This window comes from Salvelinus namaycush, chromosome 12, assembly GCF_016432855.1.
Source record: "Salvelinus namaycush isolate Seneca chromosome 12, SaNama_1.0, whole genome shotgun sequence".
Taxonomy (NCBI): domain Eukaryota; kingdom Metazoa; phylum Chordata; class Actinopteri; order Salmoniformes; family Salmonidae; genus Salvelinus; species Salvelinus namaycush.
In genome coordinates, this window is record NC_052318.1 from 15,589,847 (window position 1) to 15,611,432 (window position 21,586).

General features: G+C 42.9%; 1 protein-coding gene across 3 annotated transcripts in view; it reads right to left on the reverse strand.

Annotated features, from left to right (window-relative positions):
* Window positions 1-2,417: 2,417 nt before the first annotated feature.
* Window positions 2,418-21,586, reverse strand: part of LOC120056956 (vasodilator-stimulated phosphoprotein-like) — a 53,102-nt gene continuing 33,933 nt past the window's right edge. For 2 of the 3 annotated variants that reach the window (XM_039005264.1, XM_039005265.1), the window contains exons 8-13: window positions 20,106-20,136; window positions 12,671-12,713; window positions 12,299-12,403; window positions 7,362-7,431; window positions 6,879-6,936; window positions 2,418-4,880 (exon numbers count right to left, since the gene is read on the reverse strand). In XM_039005264.1, the coding sequence (XP_038861192.1) occupies window positions 4,843-4,880; window positions 6,879-6,936; window positions 7,362-7,431; window positions 12,299-12,403; window positions 12,671-12,713; window positions 20,106-20,136 (345 nt within the window). In that variant the 3' untranslated portion in view covers window positions 2,418-4,842. The remainder of the gene's footprint in view (window positions 4,881-6,878; window positions 6,937-7,361; window positions 7,432-12,298; window positions 12,404-12,670; window positions 12,714-20,105; window positions 20,137-21,586) is intronic. The other variant, XM_039005266.1, reaches the window with a different exon arrangement.

Consider the following 21,586-nt stretch of genomic DNA (forward strand, 5'->3'; position numbering starts at 1 on the left):
AGCAACCTCCACTGCTCTGCATGCAACTGAAAAGTCACATTTGTAGGAATTATTCCTTGCTGTTAAATACATCAGCGTCTCGTCAGCAACACTAAAAAAAAGTACTTCCGGGTCACAGAATTTCAGAACTGTTCAAAATAAAAGCCCCCCATGTAATAGTAGAAAAGTGTGAATAACCTGTATTTATTATTGGAAAATGAAAAATAATTGTCTAACCATTAACAATGATTCATATTTGTTCATATTTAAGAGACATTTGCATTAAATGTGGGTTTTAAAACATGTTCCAATTAAGTGATAATGCCATTGAAGCCGGTGTTTAGCTGTCCCATAGTAATGTGAACGTGTCGGGAGTCAGGATGAGACAGGCAGGCAGGCAGCTTTTCTCAGCCAGTCGAAATCATGAATCAGCATCACTTTTATGGATATATACAAAATAACTATCAATAGAAAACAGGTCAAACAAAATGAAGTGCAGCTAGATTGCTGTCTTTCCAGCTTCAGTTTGAAGTGATGGTGTTAGCTGTGTTGTTGGCTAGCTCCACATAAAAACAGTGTCCTGAGGAGAGAGCACATTTTCTATGCCAGTCGAAATCGCGCATCATGAGCTCATTGTTATGGATGCATCCAAATAAATGTCACTAGAAAACAGCTTAAACAAACGCAAATGCAGATACTTGGCTGTTAATCTGGCTGCAATGTTTGAGGTGACTGTAAATTAGCCGTAGTTGGCTAGCTAGCAAGCAAGGGATAAGAACTTTGCCTGCCAGTATGGCAAATAGCACATCTAGAACGAACGACTGGGTCGCGTCCATAGATACAGAACAAAAAGACTGAACGACTGGGTCGCATCCCTGGCAACCGAACCCTCACACTTTACCTTTCCCCCCCTACTTGCTCTGACCTTGCTGTTAGCTACTTTTTTGGTGAAAAATGTACTTACTATGACTGTGATATGTGGTTGCCTCACCTAGCCACCTTAAGACAAATGCACTAACTGTAAGTCACTCTGGATAAGAGCATCTGCTATATGACAATGTAAAATGAGTTTAAATTAAGGAATGTCAACTGCTCAGAGAAGACCCTCAGACTGCCAACTTAATATGCAAAATGTACACACTTTAAAAGAAGCTGCTTCTGATCTTCACCCTGATGTAGCCATGAGTTCATATGATGGAGTGTCAGTGGTGCAGCTCAATCAAATCTCAGACACCCAAGATATTGGGAATGAATACTACCACTTAAAGACAGAAAGTTGGGGTAGAGGTTTATCAGATGAGGAAATCATAAGCTCTATGAAAAATGCTGCTCATCTTATTCAGTTAACTGGAAAGGTTGACATAAGCAAGGATACACTGAAATGTGTTTTGCCAGATGACGCAACTTTGAGGGTTCAGGCGTACTCCAAATAATAGTGTGTTATGTTAACTCGTGACGAATGGGAGAGGGTCCATTCAGAAACAAGGTATTTGGAAAAAGTTCTCATGGGAGGCCTATTTGCACCGCTGAGAACTTCAGTTGTGGTGTTTATGTGCGCCTGTTCTCTAAAGTAGTCTTATGAGAGGGCAATGTGCATATCCTTTCTCACAATGGCATGGCATGTTTTACATGAGTTACCGGAGGAAATTACTTAGTTGAAAGAAGTTAAGGTTTTAAGCTTGAACGATATAGCAGACTGATGAAATGAAGCTATATGCTAAATTATGAAGTGATATAGTGGTGGTTGGCACCAATATCGATAATTTGATATATCGATTCCATTTGATATGAGCAAGGCATATCATGATATTGGTTTATTCTTTGTTTACCTACATTATTCTCTAAACATTTTTTTTTAAAAGCATACGTGACTGTTCCTCCATGCACAAAGACCTCTCACAGACCCAATTTTTTTCCTGTACAGTGCTATATTTGTACCAAAGGGTTCAGGCACCCCATTTTAAGCTATTTGACCACAGTAAAAGGCCAGCAACACTCCGTATTAGAGTCCCATTAAATGACACCATATAATAAGTCTACAGACCCTGCTAAGTATTCCCAACCACACTTTTACATTGGCATAGCTTTTTTTCTCTCTATAAAGACAATATGTAATTTATAGACCTACAGTGTATTGCATTGGGACCAATGAAATGTGTGGACTAGAAAGGACTGCTGGGTATTTAGACCACATTCATCCAACAAATAACACCACATATAGACTCGAGTGCTAGATCAATAGGGTCTGTAGAATATTGTTTGTTACATTCATTTACTTAAGCTCCAGCCATTTCTCAATATGCTACACCTTATATTATATCAAGTAGTAATGATCTTTAGTTTAGATTTTCCCCCGATGATGCCATGACGCTTAATGTTAAATACTTCCCTTATGGTCTCTCCCCCCACTCCAAACCAACAGATGAGACGAACCACAGTTTGATTCAAGAAGCAGCTGTATTTGACCAGAAAGGCATCTCCAATCCAGTGTCTTTACAGCATTTTCTCTCACACAACATTTCAGTGTAAAAATCCTTCACTCTAATAATAGAAAATCACCTTCAATAAATCCAAAATAACAATTATAATGTATCTAAAAAATAAATCAAAAGATTCCTCCCACTGGGAACAGACTTCATTTCAATGTTTAGTTTTGATTTACATTTGGTTGAGTTGTCAACTAATGTGAATTCAACGTGAAATAAACAAATGTCACCATGTCATTGGATTTAGACAAAAAGTTGGGTGAAAGAAAAAGATAATTCCCTTAAGATTATGATTTTTTGCAAATCCATTCATGTTGACTCAACCTCCTCACATAGATTTTGTTGTTGTTGAAATGACATGGAAACAACGTTGATTCAACCAGTTTTTGCCCAGTGGGCTTCTATTTTCATTACCACAGAATTTCCAATGGAAATAGAAAACCATAAGGATTTTTTTAAGTACTACATTTTTTTTTAGCTTAAACTATAGGATTGTAAGAGTGCTCAAGAGGTGAGGCAGATTTGCATTGGCAAAGATTGGCATCTCTATCGGACGAGGCCACAGAGGCAGCTAACATAATGGGTATTAAGTATCTTTATAAGAACATACAAAGTCGAGTAAGAGTCCCTGTCGCACAGTGATATGTAGCAGTTACCTGCACTGCAGCAGAATCATACCAGGTACAGTCCCCTACCTGCTCTCCTCCTCTCCCCTCTCTCCCCTTTTCTTATGCGGTTACTAGAAGAGTAGGCAGTTTTAGGAGTGTAGAAAAAGAATGGACAGAACAGGCATGGTTCCCCATATCATTGGGAAATGGATATGGTTGGCAACCTGTTGGATGTGCTGCACAGGGAGCTCGGAAATGTCACAGACATTGGAGTGCTTAAGAATTCATTCTTCATTCTTAAATAGATACAATTAAAATAATCTAAGATCCTATCGGCAATAGCTAATTGCTTTTAGAGGATAATGCCCATTCTAATCATTCTGTTTCTGTGACTAGGTGAGAATTGTCACCGTATACCAAAATCGACCCCTGACCCTATGCACTTGTGGAGATCTGAAAGGATAAGATAGACATAAGTAATATGGTAATAGTTTCAACATGCTCTCTGATTGGCTGGATGCCATATTGCTTACACAAATCCAATCTTCTCACAACCCCACTAGTGAAAAAGGGAGGCAAAGGTTGTAGGGGATAGGGGTTGATCTGGGATTGGACCTGTTTGTTATCCATAGGTGGTCTGCTGCGGTCCTCTGTGCTAAATGCTAAGGAGAAGTGGGCATGGTGACTAGTATAGGACCTGTTGCAGACGGTCCTATGCTTCCTCTAATCCCTGAGTTTGAAAAACAAAAAACCAATTGATGTGAGGTGTAGCAAGAGCTCAGAGGAGTTGGCAACCCGTTCACTATTACAGTATAAGGTGGCAGTATAAGGTGGTTGAAGTTTCCTTAAGTACAGTTCTAGGATTAGCTTCCTGTCCCCCAAACTTAACCATAAGTGGAGAAAATGCAAAACTGACCCAAGATCAGGGTCTAGGAACAACGTCACCCTACTCCTATTAGGTATAGTAGACAGACATACATATATTTAACCATATCTCTCTTATTGTTGCAAGCTGGAATTTGTAGTTCCCCGACTGTTCCTGGGTTATACAGAGACTACAGAAAAAGGCAGGCCCTCGGATCCGATTCTCCTGTTTCACAGCTCCACCGTGAGGTCAACCGCTGCAGCTGAACCGTTTCCCCACAGATAGGTTGGTGTGAGACTTTGAAATGTGCGACTGTTGACAATGTACTGTGTTTCGATGGTGTGGTTGACACTATTCCCTGAATTCTCTGCATCATGTTTGGGCTCAATTCGAATTGAAGTCAGTAAATTCAGAAAGTGAATTTAAAATCCAAAATGTGTAAAACTTTTGACATAAATAGTTTCTTCTTTTCAGTTTATTGAGAAGTGATTGAAATTAGATGCCCTTTTTTCAATAATTGAATTGGAATTTCAGTTGACTGCCTTCAATTTGAACTGAGCCAAACCTTGCTCTGCACTAGTGAAAAGTAAGGCCAGATATATCCAGGTAAGATATGGGCGTTGACTTGGGAGGCAGGGAGAGAGTAGAGTAGAGTAAGGTAGACAGTGATGGTGGAGTGAGAGAGAAGCACAGCACAGCAGAGCTCTTGAAACCATAAGACAAACAAGAAAAACAGCCCCCCAAAAAGTTTGGAAGACTGCCGATTGGTACAGTCCTAAATGTATAGGTATGTGTGTGTGTGTAACATTGAAGGAAATATATGAGCCATCCACCCCTCCATATGGCTATCTCTCCCTTCCACCCCCCCCCCACCCCACCTCCTCAGTGGCTGTATGTTGAGAGACTATACTGGTCCTCTCTTTTGTAGCTCCTGGATAAATGCTGAAAGAGAAAGAGGAAGGGAATTCATGAGAAAGAGAAAGGCACCAAAATTCCTTACACATTGTCTTATGAATTAGTCATTATAAAAAGTCAAAATATATGATTTGTAATATGTGAATTGAGAGAATAATATAAAACAAAGAGAAGTAGTTTTAAAGTATTCAGACCCTTTGGCTTTTCCCACATTTTGTTACATTAGTCTTATTCTAAAAGGGATTAAATCGTTTCCCCCTCATCAACCTACACACAATGCCCATAATGACAAAGCACAAACAGTACATTTTCCCCCCAGCATATTTATAAAAAATAAAAAACAGAAATATCACATTTACATAAGTATTCAGACCCTTTACTCAGTACTTTGTTGAAGCACCTTTGGCAGCGAATACAGCCTTGAGTCTTCTTGGGTATGACGCTACAAGCTTGGCACAGTTGTATTTGGGGAGTTTCTCTCATTCTTCTCTGCAGATCCTCTCAAGCTCTGTCAGGTTGGATGGGGAGCGTCGCTGCACAGCTATTGTCAGGTCTCTCCAGAGATGTTTGATCGGGTTCAAGTCCGTGCTCTGGCTGGGCCACTCAAGGACATTCAGAGACGTGTCCCGAAGCCACTCCTGCGTGGTCTTGGCTGTGTGCTTAGGGTCATTGTCCTGTTGGAAGATGAACCTTCGCCACAGTCTGAAGTCCTGAGCGCTCTGGAACAGGTTTTCATCAAGGATCTCTCTGTATTTTACTCTGTTCATCTTTCCCTCGATCCTGACTAGTCTCCCAGTCCCTGCCGCTGAAAAACATCCCCCACAGCATGATGCTGCCATCACCATGCTTCACCGTAGGGATTGTGCCAGGTTTCCTTCAGATGTGACGCTTGGCATTCAGGTTTTATCAGACCAGAGAAACTTGTTTCTCGTGGTCTGAGAGTCATTAGGTGCCTTTTGGCAAACTCCAAGCCGGTTTTCTTCCATCTGGCCACTACCATAAAGGCCTGATTGATGGTGTGCTGCATAGATGGTTGTCCTTCTGGACGGTTTTCCCATTTCCACAGAGGAACTCTGGAGCTCTGTCAGAGTGACCATCGGGTTCTTGGTCACCTCCCTGACCAAGGCCCTTCTCCCCAGATTGCTCAGTTTGGCTGGGCGGCCAGATCAAGTAAGAGTCTTGGTGGTTTCAAAGCGCTTACATTTAAGGGACCCTCAATGCTGCAGACATTTTTTGATACCCTTCCCCAGATCTGTGCCTCGACACAATCCTGTCACGGAGCTTTATGGACATTTCCTTCAACCTCATGGCTTGGTTTTTGCTCTGACATGCACTGTCAACTGTGGGACCTTATATAGACAGGTGTGTGCCTCTCCAAATCATGTCCAATCAATTGAATTTACCACAGGTGGACTCCAATCAAGTTGTAGAAACATCTCAAAGATGATCAATGGAAACAGGATGTACCTGAGCTCAATTTCAAGTCTCATAGCAAAGGGTCTGAATACTTATGCAAATAAGGTATTTGTTCTTTATTTTTAACACATTTGCAAACATTTCTAAAAACCTGTTTTCCCTTTGTCATTATGGGGTATTGTGTGTAGATTGATTATAAAAATTTAAAAAATCCATAATCCTGTTAAGTAACAAAATGTGTAAATAGTTAAGCGGTCTGAATACTTTCCCGAATGCACTGTATGTAGTGTTAGAGCACAGGAGGGTGATGGCACCTTAATTGGGCAGGACGGGATCATGGTAATGGCTTGAGTGGAATAAGTGTAATGTTATGAAATACAACAAACACATGGGTTCAAAGCGTTTGATGCCATTCCATATATTCCGTTCCAGTCATTATTATGAGCCGTCCTCCCCTCAGCAGCCTCCACTGTGTTAGAGGCATATGAATATACTACTGCGGCTGGAGCAACATTGTATTGTGATTCTTATTGACTGTACTGCTAAAGACATACAAAAATACAAGCTAGGGAGTGCTCCTTGAAATGGATGGACAAATCAGGAACTCACCACAGATTATTTCATCCTTCACTTTATGGAGCTCTTTTCTCACTTCCTCAAGGATGTCCTAAACACACAAATCATCATCTTCTTCATCATCACAGTCATTATCATTCTGATCATCGCCAATCAATTAAGCATATATTCTGAAACCAAGAACACCTGCTTTCCCACAAATACAAAAAATGAAATAGTGTTAACTGACAATTTTAATTTATTTTTAATTTAACCTTTATTTAACTAGGCAAGTCAGCTAAGAACAAATTCTTATTTACAATGACGGCCTACCCTGGCCAAACCCGGACAATGCTGGGACAATTGTGCGCCATCCTATGGGACTCCCAATCACGGCTGGATGTGATTCAGCCTGGATGATGCCAATAGTCATCCTCATCTGACACCATCAGTAGGGGAGCAATGGCCACCCTGTTATCTCTAGCCTACATACCAATAATCCTTTAAACAACATGAACAGGTAATGGTGGAGCTCACCTGTTTGATTCTTTCCATCTCTGTGTCTTCACTGCCTGTGCTGTCCGTGGTGCTGTTCACTGCCTTCATCCTGAGAGAGAGATACAGCGAGAGAGAGAGATACAGAGAGAGAGAAAGGCGTGAGGAGAGGGAGAATGAAAAAAGGAGTGAATGGAGAGAGAGAGGAGGGAGGGAGAGAGAAAGAGAGTGAATGGAGAGATGGGCAGAGAGAGGGAGGGCAACAACAAATCCCAAGGATATGGAAGCTCAGTTCGGGCAACAGTGGCGGGTTGTTGTGCTACCATGGCAACAAATGGCGATCTTGACAGGAGCCACGGACCAGCCATCTTGTCACCGTGTTAACAGCAGAAGCGCCACGGAAAGCTGCAGACTGTTGTACCAACATAGAAACTTAAGTACTTTCAATGGTCAGTGTATTATTTTTAGTATTGGAGGTTGAAACCATTTCACTGAATGGGTCAAATTTGCCTACATTAGTTGCAATGGTTTGTTCCAACCAAGCACTAGTACACCAGATTGAATTTCATCATAGCCACTGGCCTTGAGTTAATCAGTTTTGTTTCCACATCTGAGGGAGAGAGAATTGTTTTACTCAAGTGGTGACTTGAGTGAAACCCCAGTCCAGAAACATACCCTAACCCTTTGGCACTTGACGTAGATCTGAAAAAAACTGGATAAGTATAAGTAATATGGTAGTTCCACCACCTTGCCCTCTGATAGGCTAGGTGGAATTTTCCCCATATTGCTTATACATATCCAATCCGTTCAAATCTATACCAGTGCCTAGTGTGTATAGAGGGTTGTTTCTGGGCCGTGCCCTGGACTAGGATACTGTCATTAGCAGAAGCTGGACAGAAACTCTTAGTCAGAAGACATAGTAAAGACACACACAGCAGGCTCAAAGCAAGGCGGCAGCAAAAAATACAATTTACTGAAACAATCTCTTGCGCTTTTCCTGTGACACGTTTTAAAATCTCAGCAAGACCGAAAAGACAAAAACAGAGAGTACCAAAGACGTGGCCAGACCTTGAGGATTGCTAGGCCCTAAAGCAGTTTCCCAATTTCCCTGGTCATTTATGCATATATTTTCCCCTAACACTAATTAACACACTTGATTCAACCAATCAATCATCATCAAGCATTTGATTAGAATCAGGTGTGTTAGTGCTATGGCAAAAACAAAGATGTGCAAAGTTCACAGCTACACACAGCATTGTGTTGCTTAATCACTTGGCACAACAAGCCGCACATGGCACAAGAGGCCACACAGCGCTGTTGTCAGTTCACTCCAGGATGAAACTTCTCCTAAGTACAGATCTAGGATCAGCTTCCCACCCCCAATCCTAAACTTAACCATGAGTGGGGGAAATTACCCAAGATCAGTGCTAGGGGAACTTCACCCTACACCTAGTGAGTAATGCTGAGCGATAAACCAACATTTTGTGTTATTAAACAACTAAACTCAGCAAAAAAAGAAACGTCCCTTTTTCAGGACCCTGTCTTTCAAAGATAATTCATAAAAATCCAAACAACTTCACAAATCTTCATTGTAAAGGGTTTAAACACTGTTTCCCATGCTTGTTCAATGAACCATAAACAATTAACGACCGTTCCACAGGTGCATGTTCATTAAGACACTAACAGCTTACAGACGGTAGGCAATTAAGGTCACAATTATGAAAACTTAGGACACTAAAGAGGCCTTTCTACTGACCCAGGGTCCCTGCTCATCTGCGTGAATGTGCCTTAGGCATGCTGCAAGGAGGCATGCAGATGTGGCCAGGGCAATAAATTGCAACGTCCGTACTGTGAGATGCCTAAGACAGCGCTACAGGGAGACAGGACGGACATCTGATCGTCCTCGAAGTGGCAGACCATGTGTAACAACACCTGCACAGGATCGGTACATCCAAACATCACACCTGCGGGTCAGGTACAGGATGGCAACAATAACTGCCCGAGTTACACCAGGAACACACAAATCCTTCATCTCAGACTGTCCGCAATAGGGTGGGAGAGGCTGGACTGAGTGCTTGTAGGCCTGTTGTAAGGCAGGTCCTCACCAGACATCACCGGCAACAACGTCGCCTATAGGCACAAACCCACCGTTGCTGGACCAGACAGGACTGGCAAAAAGTGCTCTTCACTGATGAGTCTCGGTTTTGTCTCACCAGGGGTGATGGTCGGATTTGCGAGGTGTAATGCTCAAGGAATGAGCATTACACCGAGGCCTGTACTCTGGAACGGAATCGATTTGGAGGTGGAGGGTCCATCATGGTCTGGGGCGGTTTGTCACAGCATCATCGGACTGAGCTTGTTGTCATTGCAGGCAATCTCAAAGCTGTGCATTACAGGGAAGACATTCTCCTCTCTCATGTGGTACCCTTTCTGCAGGCTCATCCTGACATGACCCTCCAGCATGACAATGCCACCAACCATACTCCTTGTTCCGTGTGTGATTTCCTGCAAGACAGGAATGTCAGTGTTCTGCCATGGCCAGCGAAGAGCCCGGATCTCAATCCCATTGAGCACGTCTGGGACCTTTTGGATCGGAGGGTGAGGGCTAGGGCCATTCCCCCCCAGAAATGTCCGGGAACTTTCAGGTGCCTTGGTGGAAGAGTGGTGTAACATCTCACAGCAAGAACTGGTAAATCTGGTGCAGTCCATGAGGAGGAGATACACTGCAGTACTTAATGCAGCTGGTGGCCACACCAGATACTGACTGTTACTTTTGATTTTGACCCCCCCTTTGTTCAGGGACACATTATTCCATTTCTGTTAGTCACATGTCTGTGGAAATTGTTCAGTTTATGTCTCAGTTGTTGAATCTTGTTATGTTCATACAAATATTTACACATACGTTTGCTGAAAATAAACGCAGTTGACAGTGAGAGGATGTTTATTTTTTTGCTGAGTTTAGTTGACGGACTTTGGTTCAATTGTTTGAATTCCATTTTGCTATTTTTTTTTCTGTGAGCTCAATGCAGAGTTTCTCTAGAGATAAATTATATCAAGCCTGAACACTTGCGAGATAGTAGAGTTGTAGTTTCCAACAGGTCAATATTCTACATAGTTTAGCTTTGAAAACGTGGCAATTAACTGCAATGACCATAATTCATTGTGTGCATGCTTAAACTTGTCTGGTCTGTACGGAGCAATCCACAGAGACTGAGAGAACGCGAGATTGAGAGGGATAGAAAGCATTTGCTTCACGAACCGGGAAATACATGATCTAATTGATTGATAGATGGCGCCGGAGAAGAAGGTAGACGTTTTACGTGCCCCCAACCGATTGTGTTTTTTTGTTTGTAACTTATTTTTTTACTTATTTTGCACATAATGTTGCTGCTATCGTCTCTTATGACCGAAAATAACTTCTAGACATCAGGACTGCGATTACTCACTACGGACTGGCAGAAAAGTGAGTTCGTTCATTCACAAGGCCGCAGGGCCAGACAGATTACCAGGACGCGTACTGCGTGAGTATGCGCTGACCAACTGGCAAGTGTCTTCACTGACATTTTCAATCTCTCCCTGTCCGAGTCTGTAATACCAACATGTCTTAGGCAGACCACCATAGTGCCTTTGCCCAAGAACACTAAGGTAACCTGCCTAAACGACTACCGACCCATAGCACTCATGTCTGTAGCCATGAAGTGCTTCGAAAGGATGGTCATGGCTCACATCAACACCATTATCCCACAAACCCTAGACCCACTCCAATTTGCATTCCGCCCTAACAGATCCACAGATGATGCAATCTCTATTGCACACCACACTACCCTTTCCCACCTAGACAAAAGGAACACCTATGTGAGAATGCTATTCATTGACTACAGCTCAGCGTTCAACACCATAGCGCCCTCAAAGCTCCTCAATAAGCTAAGGACCCTGGGACTAAACACCTCCCTCTGCAACTGGATCCTGGACTTCCTGACGGTGGTAAGGGTAGGTAACAACACATCCGCAACGCTGATCCTCAACACAGGGGTGCGTGCTCAGTCTCCTCCTGTACTCCCTGTTCACTCATGACAGCACGGCCAGGCACGACTCCAACACCATCATTAAGTTTGCCGATGACAACAGTGGTAGGCCTGAGCATCGACAACAACGAGACAGCCTATAGGGCGGTCAGAGACCTGGCCGTGTGGTGGCAGGACAACACCCTCTCCCTCAACGTGATCAAGACAAAGGAGATGATTGTGGACTACAGGAAAAAGAGGACCGAGCACGCCCCCATTCTCATCGAAGGGGCTGCGGTGGAGCAGGAAGTTCCTTTGGTGTCCACATCACCAACAAACTAACATGGTCCAAGCACACCAAGACAGTCGTGAAGAGGGCACGACAAAACCTATTCCCCCTCAGGAGACTGAAAAGATTTGGCATTGGTCCTCAGATCTTCAAAAGGTTCTACAGCTGCACCATCAAGAGCATCCTGGCTGATTGCATCACTGCCTGGTATGGCAACTGCTCGGCCTCCGACCACAAGGCACTACAGAGTGTGAACAGCCCAGTACATCACTGGGGCCAAGCTTCCTGCCATCCAGGACCTCTATACCAGGCGGTGTCAGAGGAAGGCCCTAAAAATTGTCAGACTCCAGCCACCCTAGTCATAGACTGTTCCTCTCTGCTACCGCACGGCAAGCGGTACCGGAGGGCCAAGTCTAGGTCCAAGAGGCTTCTAAACAGCTTCTACCCCCCAAGCCATAAGACTCCTGAACACCTAATCAAATGACTACCCAGATTTGCAACCAAAATAATGCATAGTGCATTAAATAAAATAAAAAAATAGAAAACTGTGATAATCTTTTCATAATCGAATCCAAATCGACTTCAAAAAGCGCTCAGCACTACTGTGAGACTGTAGCATAGCTGCAGACAGACGTGGAGTCCCGGCATAAGGGAAAAGGATGGGGGGGGGGGTAAATAGGGGGTACCTGGACACTGGGGTAGAGGATGGAGAAGGGGGAACGGGAGGAAGGACAGAGGTGGTGGGGCTTGGGCTGCTCTCCTGCACCTGGGTCTTGGTGGTTGAGTTAGTCCTGTTTGAGACATGCAAGATTTTCTCTCAAACACACTCTCTCTTTACAGTGCCAGAAAGATGGGATAGAGAGGGGCAGGGCCGGCTCCACTGGGGTCACAGATGGAATTTGTGCCCACCCAGTTTTTTCTCTCCATAGTAAACATAAAAACAGTTATTGTAGTGAATTAATAAACTGGGGGGACTGTAATTTCCTGCACCACAGGTATGAGAGACAGCGCGTTGGTGTTTATTGTGTGGACATTCAACAGACGGGTGAATTCCCTACCTTGGCATGGTGGCGGATTTCTCCCACGGTCTCCTGAGGGTGTCTGTCATGGCAAAAGTAGATCATGAAAATGATGAAACATCAAAATCTATATTATGTTTATGAGCTATATTATATTTTATTCAATAAAAAGGCCAACCAGTGCTTCACAGATCAAATCAGACAAAGGATAGATCATTCATATGAGGCAAAGAGATCTGGGTTGTATTCATTAGTGCACACAGCATACCACCCTGCATACCACTGCTGGCTTGCTTCTGAAGCTAAGCAGGGTTGGTCCTGGTCAGTCCCTGGATGGGAGACCAGATACTGCTGGAAGTGGTGTTGGAGGGCCAGTAGGAGGCACTCTTTCCTCTGGTCTAAAAAAAATATCCCAATGCCCCAGGGCACCCTACACACTGCCCTGTGTAGGGTGCCGTCTTTCGGATGGGACATTAAAGATCCCATGGCACTTATCGTAAGAGTAGGGGTGTTAACCCCGGTGTCCTGGCTAAATTCCCAATCTGGCCCTCAAACCATCATGGTCACCTAATAATCCCCAGTTTACAATTGGCTCATTCATCCCCCTCCTGTAACTATTCCCCAGGTCGTTGCTGCAAATGAGAACGTGTTCTCAGTCAACTTACCCCGTAAAATAAAAAAAACTGTAGCAAAAGAAAAGGGAAAAGTCCCTCCCCGTTTTGGTGTGTTTTCTTTAATTTGGTACCTAATGAATACGACCCAGGAAACTACACTAGCTGTCACAAGTTACATGTGTACAAACATAAGACTTCCAGTGCATTCGCAATGTATTCAGACCCCTTCACTTCTTCCACATTTTGTTACATTACAGCCTTATTCTAAAATGAATTAAACAGTTTTTCCCCCTCAAATCTACACAAAATAGTAATGACAAAGCAAAAACAGATTAGATTTTTTGCAAATGTATTACAAAAAAAAAACAGAAACATTTACATAAGTATTCAGGCCCTTTACTCAGTACTTTGTAGAAGCACCTTTGGTAGCGATTACAGCCTTGCGTCTTCTGGTGTATGACGCTACAAGCTTGGCACACCTGTATTTGGGGAGTTGGTCCCATTCTTCTCAAGCGGTCATGTTGGATGGGGAGCGTTGCTGCACAGCCATTTTCAGGTCTCTCCAGAGATGTTCGATCGTGTTCAAGTCCGGGCTCCTGCTGGGCCACTCAGAGACTTGTCCCAAAGCCACTCCTGCGTTGTCTTGGCTGTGTGCTTAGGGTCGTTGTCCTGTTGGAAGGTAAACCTTCACCCCAATCTGAGGTCCTGAGCGCTCTGGAGCATGTTTTCATCAAGGATCTCTCTGTACTTTGCTCCATTCATCTTTTCCTCGATCCCGATTAATCTCCCAGTCCCTGCCACGGAAAAACATCCCCACAGCATGATGCTGCCACCGCCATGCTTCACCGTAGGGACGGTGCTACGTTTCCTCCAGACGTGATGCTTGGCATTCAGACAGGTGTGTGCCTTTCCAAATCATGTCCAATCAATTGAATCTACCACAGGTGGACTCCAATCAAGTTGTAGAAACATCAAGGATGATCAATGAAAACAGGAGCACCTGAGCTCAATTTCGAGTCTCATAGCAAAGGGTCTGAATACTTATGTAAATAAGGTATCTGTTTTTAAATTTTTTAATACATTTAATTTTTTTTAAATAAAAACCTGTTTTCTTTTTGTCATTATGGGGTAGTGTGTAGATTGATGAGGAATAAAAATAAATTAATACATTTTAGAATAAGGCTGCAACGAAACAAAATGTGGAAAAAGTGAAGGGGTCTGAATACTTTCCGAATGCACTGTACATAATTTTAAGATCAGTGGAGTGTTACAGAAAACAGGACCATTATTAAGTTAACCAGCTAACTTTGATAAGCAGTAAAATACTGTATCTCTTTTGATTTTCCAATTAATTTAGAAAGCTAAACTTGGATATGGGTTGCTGGTTGTCGAGTCAATTATACCATGCTAATTTCAAGTCTATATATATTAAAAACATGATGCTATTTTAAAAACGTGATTGTCATTTGTGAGAAGAATATATATATATATACATACAGTTGAAGTCTGAAGTTTACATACACCTTTGCCAAATAAATTTAAACTCAGTTTTTCACAATTCATCAAATCAAAGTTTATTTGTCACGTGCGCTGAATACAACAGGTGTTGTATTCAACTTCTTCAAAGTTATGATAAATACCAATAAATGCTAAGGCAAGAATGGGTATGCAAACCTGCAATAAAAAGTTCCGTCTTGGTAGATTATTTGCTTTGCGCAATTGTCATCATTGTCATCATTCACCTTACAGTGAAATGCTTACTTACAGGCATAACCAATAGTGCAAAAAAGGTATTAGGTGAACAATAGGTAGGTAAAGAAATAAAACAACAGTAAAAAGACAGGCTATATACAGTAGCGAGGCTATAAAAGTAGCGAGGCTACATACAGACACCGGTTAGTCAGGCTGATTGAGGTAGTATGTACATGTAGATATGGTTAAAGTGACTATGCATATATGATGAACAGAGAGTAGCAGTAGCGTACAAGAATGGGTGGTGGGTGGGACACAATGCAGATAGCCCGGTTAGCCAATGTGCGGGAGCACTGGTAGGTCGGCCCAATTGAGGTAGTATGTACATGAATGTATAGTTAAAGTGACTATGCATATATGATAAACAGAGAGTAGCAGCAGCGTAAAAAAGAGGGGTTGGGGGGGGGGGGGGGGGGGGGGACACAATGCAAATAGTCCGGGTAGCCATTTGATTACCTGTTCAGGAGTCTTATGGCTTGGGGGTAAAAACTGTTGAGAAGCCTTTTTGTCCTAGACTTGGCACTCCGGTACCGCTTGCCATGCGGTAGTAGAGAGAACAGTCTATGACTGGGGTGGCTGGGGTCTTTGACAATTTTGAGGGCCTTCCTCTGACACCGCCTGGTGTAGAGGTCCTGGATGGCAGGCAGCTTAGCCCCAGTGATGTACTGGGCCATACGCACTACCCTCTGTAGTGCCTTGCGGTCGGAGGCCGAGCAGTTGCCGTACCAGGCAGTGATGCAACCAGTCAGGATGCTCTCGATGTTGCAGCTGTAGAACCTTTTGAGGATCTCAGGACCCATGCCAAACCTTTTTAGTTTCCTGAGGGGGAATAGGCTTTGTCGTGCCCTCTTCACGACTGTCTTGGTGTGTTTGGACAATTCTAGTTTGTTGTTGATGTGGACACCAAGGAACTTGAAGCTCTCAATCTGCTCCACTACAGCCCCGTCGATGAGAATGGGGGCGTGCTCAGCCCTCCTTTTCCTGTAGTCCACAATAATCTTCTTAGTCTTGGTTAAATTGAGGGATAGGTTGTTATTCTGGCACCACCCGGCCAGGTCTCCGACTTCCTCCCTATAGGCGGTCTCGTCGTTGTCGGTGATTAGGCCTACCACTGTTGTGTCGTCTGCAAACTTAATGATGGTGTTGGAGTCATGCCTGGTCATGCAGTCGTGGGTGAACAGGGAGTACAGGAGGGGACTGAGCAGGCACCCCTGGGGAGCTCCAGTGTTGAGGATCAGCATGGCAGATGTGTGCTACCTACCCTCACCACCTGGGGGCGGCTCGTCAGGAACTCCAGGATCCAGTTGCAGAGGGAGGTGTTTAGTCCCAGGATCCTTAGCTTAGTGATGAGCTTTGAGGGTACTATGGTGTTGAACGCTGAGCTGTAGTCAATGAATAGCATTCTCATATAAGTGTTCCTTCTGTCCAGGTGGGGGGAAAGGGCAGTGTGGAGTGCAATAGAGATTGCATCATCGGTGGATCTGTTTGGGCAGTATGCAAATTGGAGTGGGTCTTGGGTTTCTGGGATAATGGTGTTGGTGTGAGCCATTACCAACCTTTCAAAGCACGTCATGGCTACGGACATGAGTGCTACGGGTCTGTAGTCATTTAGGCAGGTTGCCTTTGTGTTCTTGGGCACAGGGACTATGGTGGTTTGCATGAAACATGTTGGTATTACAGACTCAGGGACATGTTGAAAATGTCAGTGAAGACACTTGCCAGTTGGTCAGCACATGCCCGGAGCACACGTCCTGGTAATCCGTCTGGCCCCGCAGCCTTGTGTATATGTTGACCTGTTTAAAGGTCTTACTCACATTGGCTACGGAGAGCGTGATCACACAGTCGTCCTGAACAGCTGATGCTCTCATGCATGCCTCAGTGTTGCTTGCCTTGAAGCGAGCATAGAAGTAATTTAGCTCGTCTGGTAGGCTCGTGTCACTGGGAAGCTCGGGGCTGTGCTTCCCTTTGTAGTCTAATAGTATGCAAGCCCTGCCACATAAGACGAGCGTCGGAGTCGGTGTAGTATGATTCAATCTTAGCCCTGTATTGACGCTTTGCCTGTTTGATGGTTCATCGCAGGGCATCACAGGATTTCTTGTAAGCTTCTGGGTTAGAGTCCCGCACCTTGAAAGCGTCAGCTCTACCCTTTAGCTCAGTGCGAATGTTGCCTGTAATCCATGGCTTCTGGTTGGGGTATGTATGTACAGTCAATGTTGGGGACGACGTCCTCGATGCACATATTGATAAAGCCAGTGACTGATGTGGTGTACTCCTGAATGCCATCGGAAGAATCCCGGAACATGTTCCAGTCTGTGATAGCAAAACAGTCCTGTAGTTTAGCATCTGCTTCATCTGACCACTTTTTTATAGACCGAGTCACTGGTGCTTCCTGCTTTTATTTTTGCTTGTAAGTAGGAATCAGGAGGATAGAGTTGTGGTCGGATTTACCAAATGGAGGGTGAGGGAGAGCTTTGTACGTGTGTGTGTGGAGTACAGGTGATCTAGATTTTTTCCCCCTCTGGTTGCACATTTAACACGTTGATGGAAATTTGGTAGAACTGATTTAAGTTTCCCTGCATTAAAGTCTCCGGCCACTAGGAGCACCGCCTCTGGGTGAGTGGTTTCCTGTTTGCTTATTTCCGTATACAGCTGACTGAGTGCGGTCTTAGTGCCAGCATCTGTCTGTGGTGGTAAATAAACAGCCACAAAAAGTATAGCTGAAAACTCTCTAGGCAAGTAGTGTGGCCTGCAATTTATCACAATATACTCTACCTCAGGCAAGCAAAATCTAGAGACTTCCTTAGATTCCGTGCACCAGATATGCATAGACCGCCCCCCCCTCGTCTGACCGGAGTGTGATGTTCTATCTTGCCGGTGCAGTGTGTATCCCGCTAGCTGAATATCCATGTTGTCATTCAGCCACGAATCCGTGAAACATAGGATATTACAGTTTTTGATGTCCCGTTGGTAGGATATTCATGATCGTACCTCGTCTAGTTTATTGTCCAATGATTGCACGTTGGCGAGTAGTATTGACTTTAACGGCAGCTTTCCCACTCGCCTTTTCCGGGTCCTGACCAGGCATCCGGTTCTTTGTCCTCTGTACCTGCGTCGCTTCCTCTTGCAAATAACGGGGATGTCGGCCCTCCCGGGTGTTTGGAGAATGTCTTGTGCGTCTTGTTGGTTGAAGAAAAATCTTTGTCTAATCCGAGGTGAGTGATCGCTGTCCTGATATCCAGAAGCTCTTTTTTGCCGTAAGATATGGTTGCAGAAACATTATGTACAAAATAAGTTACAAATAACGCGAAAAAACCCACATAATAGCACAATTGGTTGGGCACCCGTAAAACTGCTGCCATTTCTTCCGGCGCCATTTTAATCCAAGAAAAAATGTCCTGTCTTAGGTCAGTTAGGATCACCACTTAATTTTAAGAATGTGAAATGTCAGAATAATAGTAGAGAGAATGATTCATTTCAGATTTTATTTATTTCATCGCATTCTCAGTGGGTCAGAAGTTTACATACATTCAATTAGTATTTGGTAGTGTTGCCTTTAAATTGTTTAACCTGGGTTCAAACGTTTTGGGAGCCTTCTACAAGCTTCCCACAATAAGTTGGGTGAATTTTGGCCCATTTCTCTTGACAGAGTTGGTGTAACTGGGTCAGGTTTGTAGGCCTCCTTGCTTGCAAACGCTTTTTCAGTTCTGCCCACAAATGTCCTATGTGATTGAGGTCAGGGCTTTGTGATGGCCACTCCAATACCTTGACTTTGTCCTTAAGCCATTTTCCCACAACTTTGAAAGTATGCTTGGGGTCATTGTACGTTTGGACAAGACCTATTTGCGACCAAGCTTTAACTTCCTGACTGACGTCTTGAGATGTTGCTTCAATATATCCACATAATTTCCTTCCTCATGATGCCATCTACTTTGTGAAGTGCACCAGTCTCTCCTGCACCAAAGCACCTCCACAACATGATGCTCCCACCCCCGTGCTTCACGGTTGGGATGGTGTTTTTCGGCTTGCAATCCTCCCCCTTTTTCCTCCAAACATAACGATGGTCATTATGGCCAAACAGTTCTATTTTTGTTTCATCAGACCAGAGGACATTTCTCCAAGAAGTACGATCTTTGTCCCCATGTGCAGTTGCAAACCGTAGTCTGGCTTTTTTATGGTGGTTTTGAAGCAGTGGCTTCTTCCTTGCTGAGCGGCCTTTCAGGTTATGTCGATATAGGACTTGTTTTACTGTGAATATAGACACTTTTGTACCTGTTTCCTCCAGCGTCTTCATAAGGTCCTTTGCTGTTGTTCTGGGATTGATTTGCACTTTTCGCACCAAAGTACGTTCATCTCTAGGAGACAGAACGCGTCTCCTTCCTGAGCGGTATGACAACTGTGTGGTCCCATAGTGTTAATACTTGAATACTATTGTTTGTACAGATGAACGTGGTACCTTCAGGTGTTTGGAAATTGCTCCCAAGGATGAACCAGACTTCTGGAGGTCTACAATTGTTTTTCTGAGGTCTTGGCTGATTTCTTTTGATTTCCCCATGATGTCAAGCAAAGAGGCATTGAGTTTGAAGGTAGGCCTTGAAATACAGCCACAGGTACACCTCCAATTGACTCAAATGATGTCAATTAACCTATTAGAAGCTTCTAAAGCCACAACATCATTTTCTGGAATTTTCCAAGCTGTTTAAAGGCACAGTCAATTTAGTGTATGTAAACTTCTGACCCACTAGAGTTGTGATACAGTGAATTATAACTGTCTGTAAACAATTGTTGGGAAAATTACTTATGTCATGCACAAAGTAGATGTCCTAACCGACTTGCCAAAACTATAGTTTGTTAAAAAGAAATTTGTGGAGTGGTTGAAAAACGAGTTTTAATGACTACAACCTAAGTGTATGTAAACTTCCTACTCCAACTGTATGTATGTATGTATGTATGTATGTATGTATGTATGTATGTATGTATGTATTCAGCCAACACATTTTTGAAACAGTTAGCGGGCCAACTCATTGATCCTGCTTTCTTGAACAGCTCCCAGGTACATGCTGAGTCAAACACAAAAAGAATGGACTGAAGACTTCAGTGGATCTACTCACCACCTTGGCCTGAGGACTTTGAGGAGTCTTCCTAAAAGCACAGAGAAACAAAATGACATTGTGTCATCCCTTTACTATCCACAAATGTTTTTAACCATAGTGTGACTTGACTTGCAGCTTACACACACACACACATTCGTAAAAGCAGTGGTGTAAAGTAATTAAGTAAAAATACTTTAAAGTACTAAAGTATTTTTGGGGGTATCTGTACTTTACTATTTATATATATTTGACTACTTTACTTCAGTCATTTCCTTAAGGAAAATGTATGGAGTAAAAAGTATACTTTGACACCCAAAAGTACTCGTTATATTTTGAATGCTTAGCAGGACAGGAAAAAGGTCCAATTCACGCACTTATCAACAGAACATCCCTGGTCATCCCTACTGCCTCTGATCTGGTCCAACTCACTAAACACACATGCTTCGTTTGTAAATTATGTCTGAATGTTGGAGTGTGCCTTTGGCTATCCGTAAAAAATCTTATTTTTTTTAAAGTTAAGAAAATGGTGCCGTCTGGTTTGCTTAATATAAGGAATTTGAAATGATTTATACTTTTACTTTTGATACTTAAGCATATTTTAGTAATTACATTTACTTTTGATACTTAATAAGTATATTTTAAACCAGCTACTTTTAGACTTTTACTGAAGTAGAATTTTACTGGGTAACTTACTTTTTCTTGAGTTCTTTTTTATTAAGGTATCTTTACTTTTACTAAGGTATGGCAATTGGGTACTTTTTTTACCACTGCTTAAAACCTCTTAAGTATCCGCCCCTTTTTAAAATGATTTTTGACCTAAAATGACATACCCAAATCTAACTGCCTGTAGCTCAGGCCCTGAAGCAAGGATATGCATATTATTGGTACCATTTGAAAGGAAACACTTTTAAATGTGTGGAAATATTAAAGGAATGTAGGAGAATATAACACAATTGATCTGGTAAAAGATAATACGAAAAAAAACTAAACTTTTGTATTTTTTTGTAAAGGCTATAATGTATTATTCCAGCCCAGGTGCAATTTAGATTGTGGCAGCAGTGTATATGCAATGTTTTAGACTGATTCAATGAACAATTGCATTTCTGTTCAAACTTTTGTGTCAAGAATGCCCAAATGTTCCTTCCTCTTCTCAAACAATAGCATGTTATTCTTTCACTGTAATAGCTACTGGAAATTGAACAGTGCAGTTAGATTAACAAGAATTTAAGCTTTCTGCCCATATCAGATATGTCTATGTCCTGGGAAATTTTCTTGTTACTTACAACCCCATGCTAATCGCATTAGCCTACGTTTTTTAAACCTCCCGCTTTGGGCTGGATGTGTCAAGGTCTAGTTTGCATTCAAGCCTCAGTTTTGGATTTAAAAAAATGCTTGACGCTGTGCGGGTCTCCTTCTCTTCCAATGTCTAGTTCATACATATATAATCTATGAGCAGAATTTTTGTTTACCTCAATTAGCCACGAAATCCCTAGTTTGAA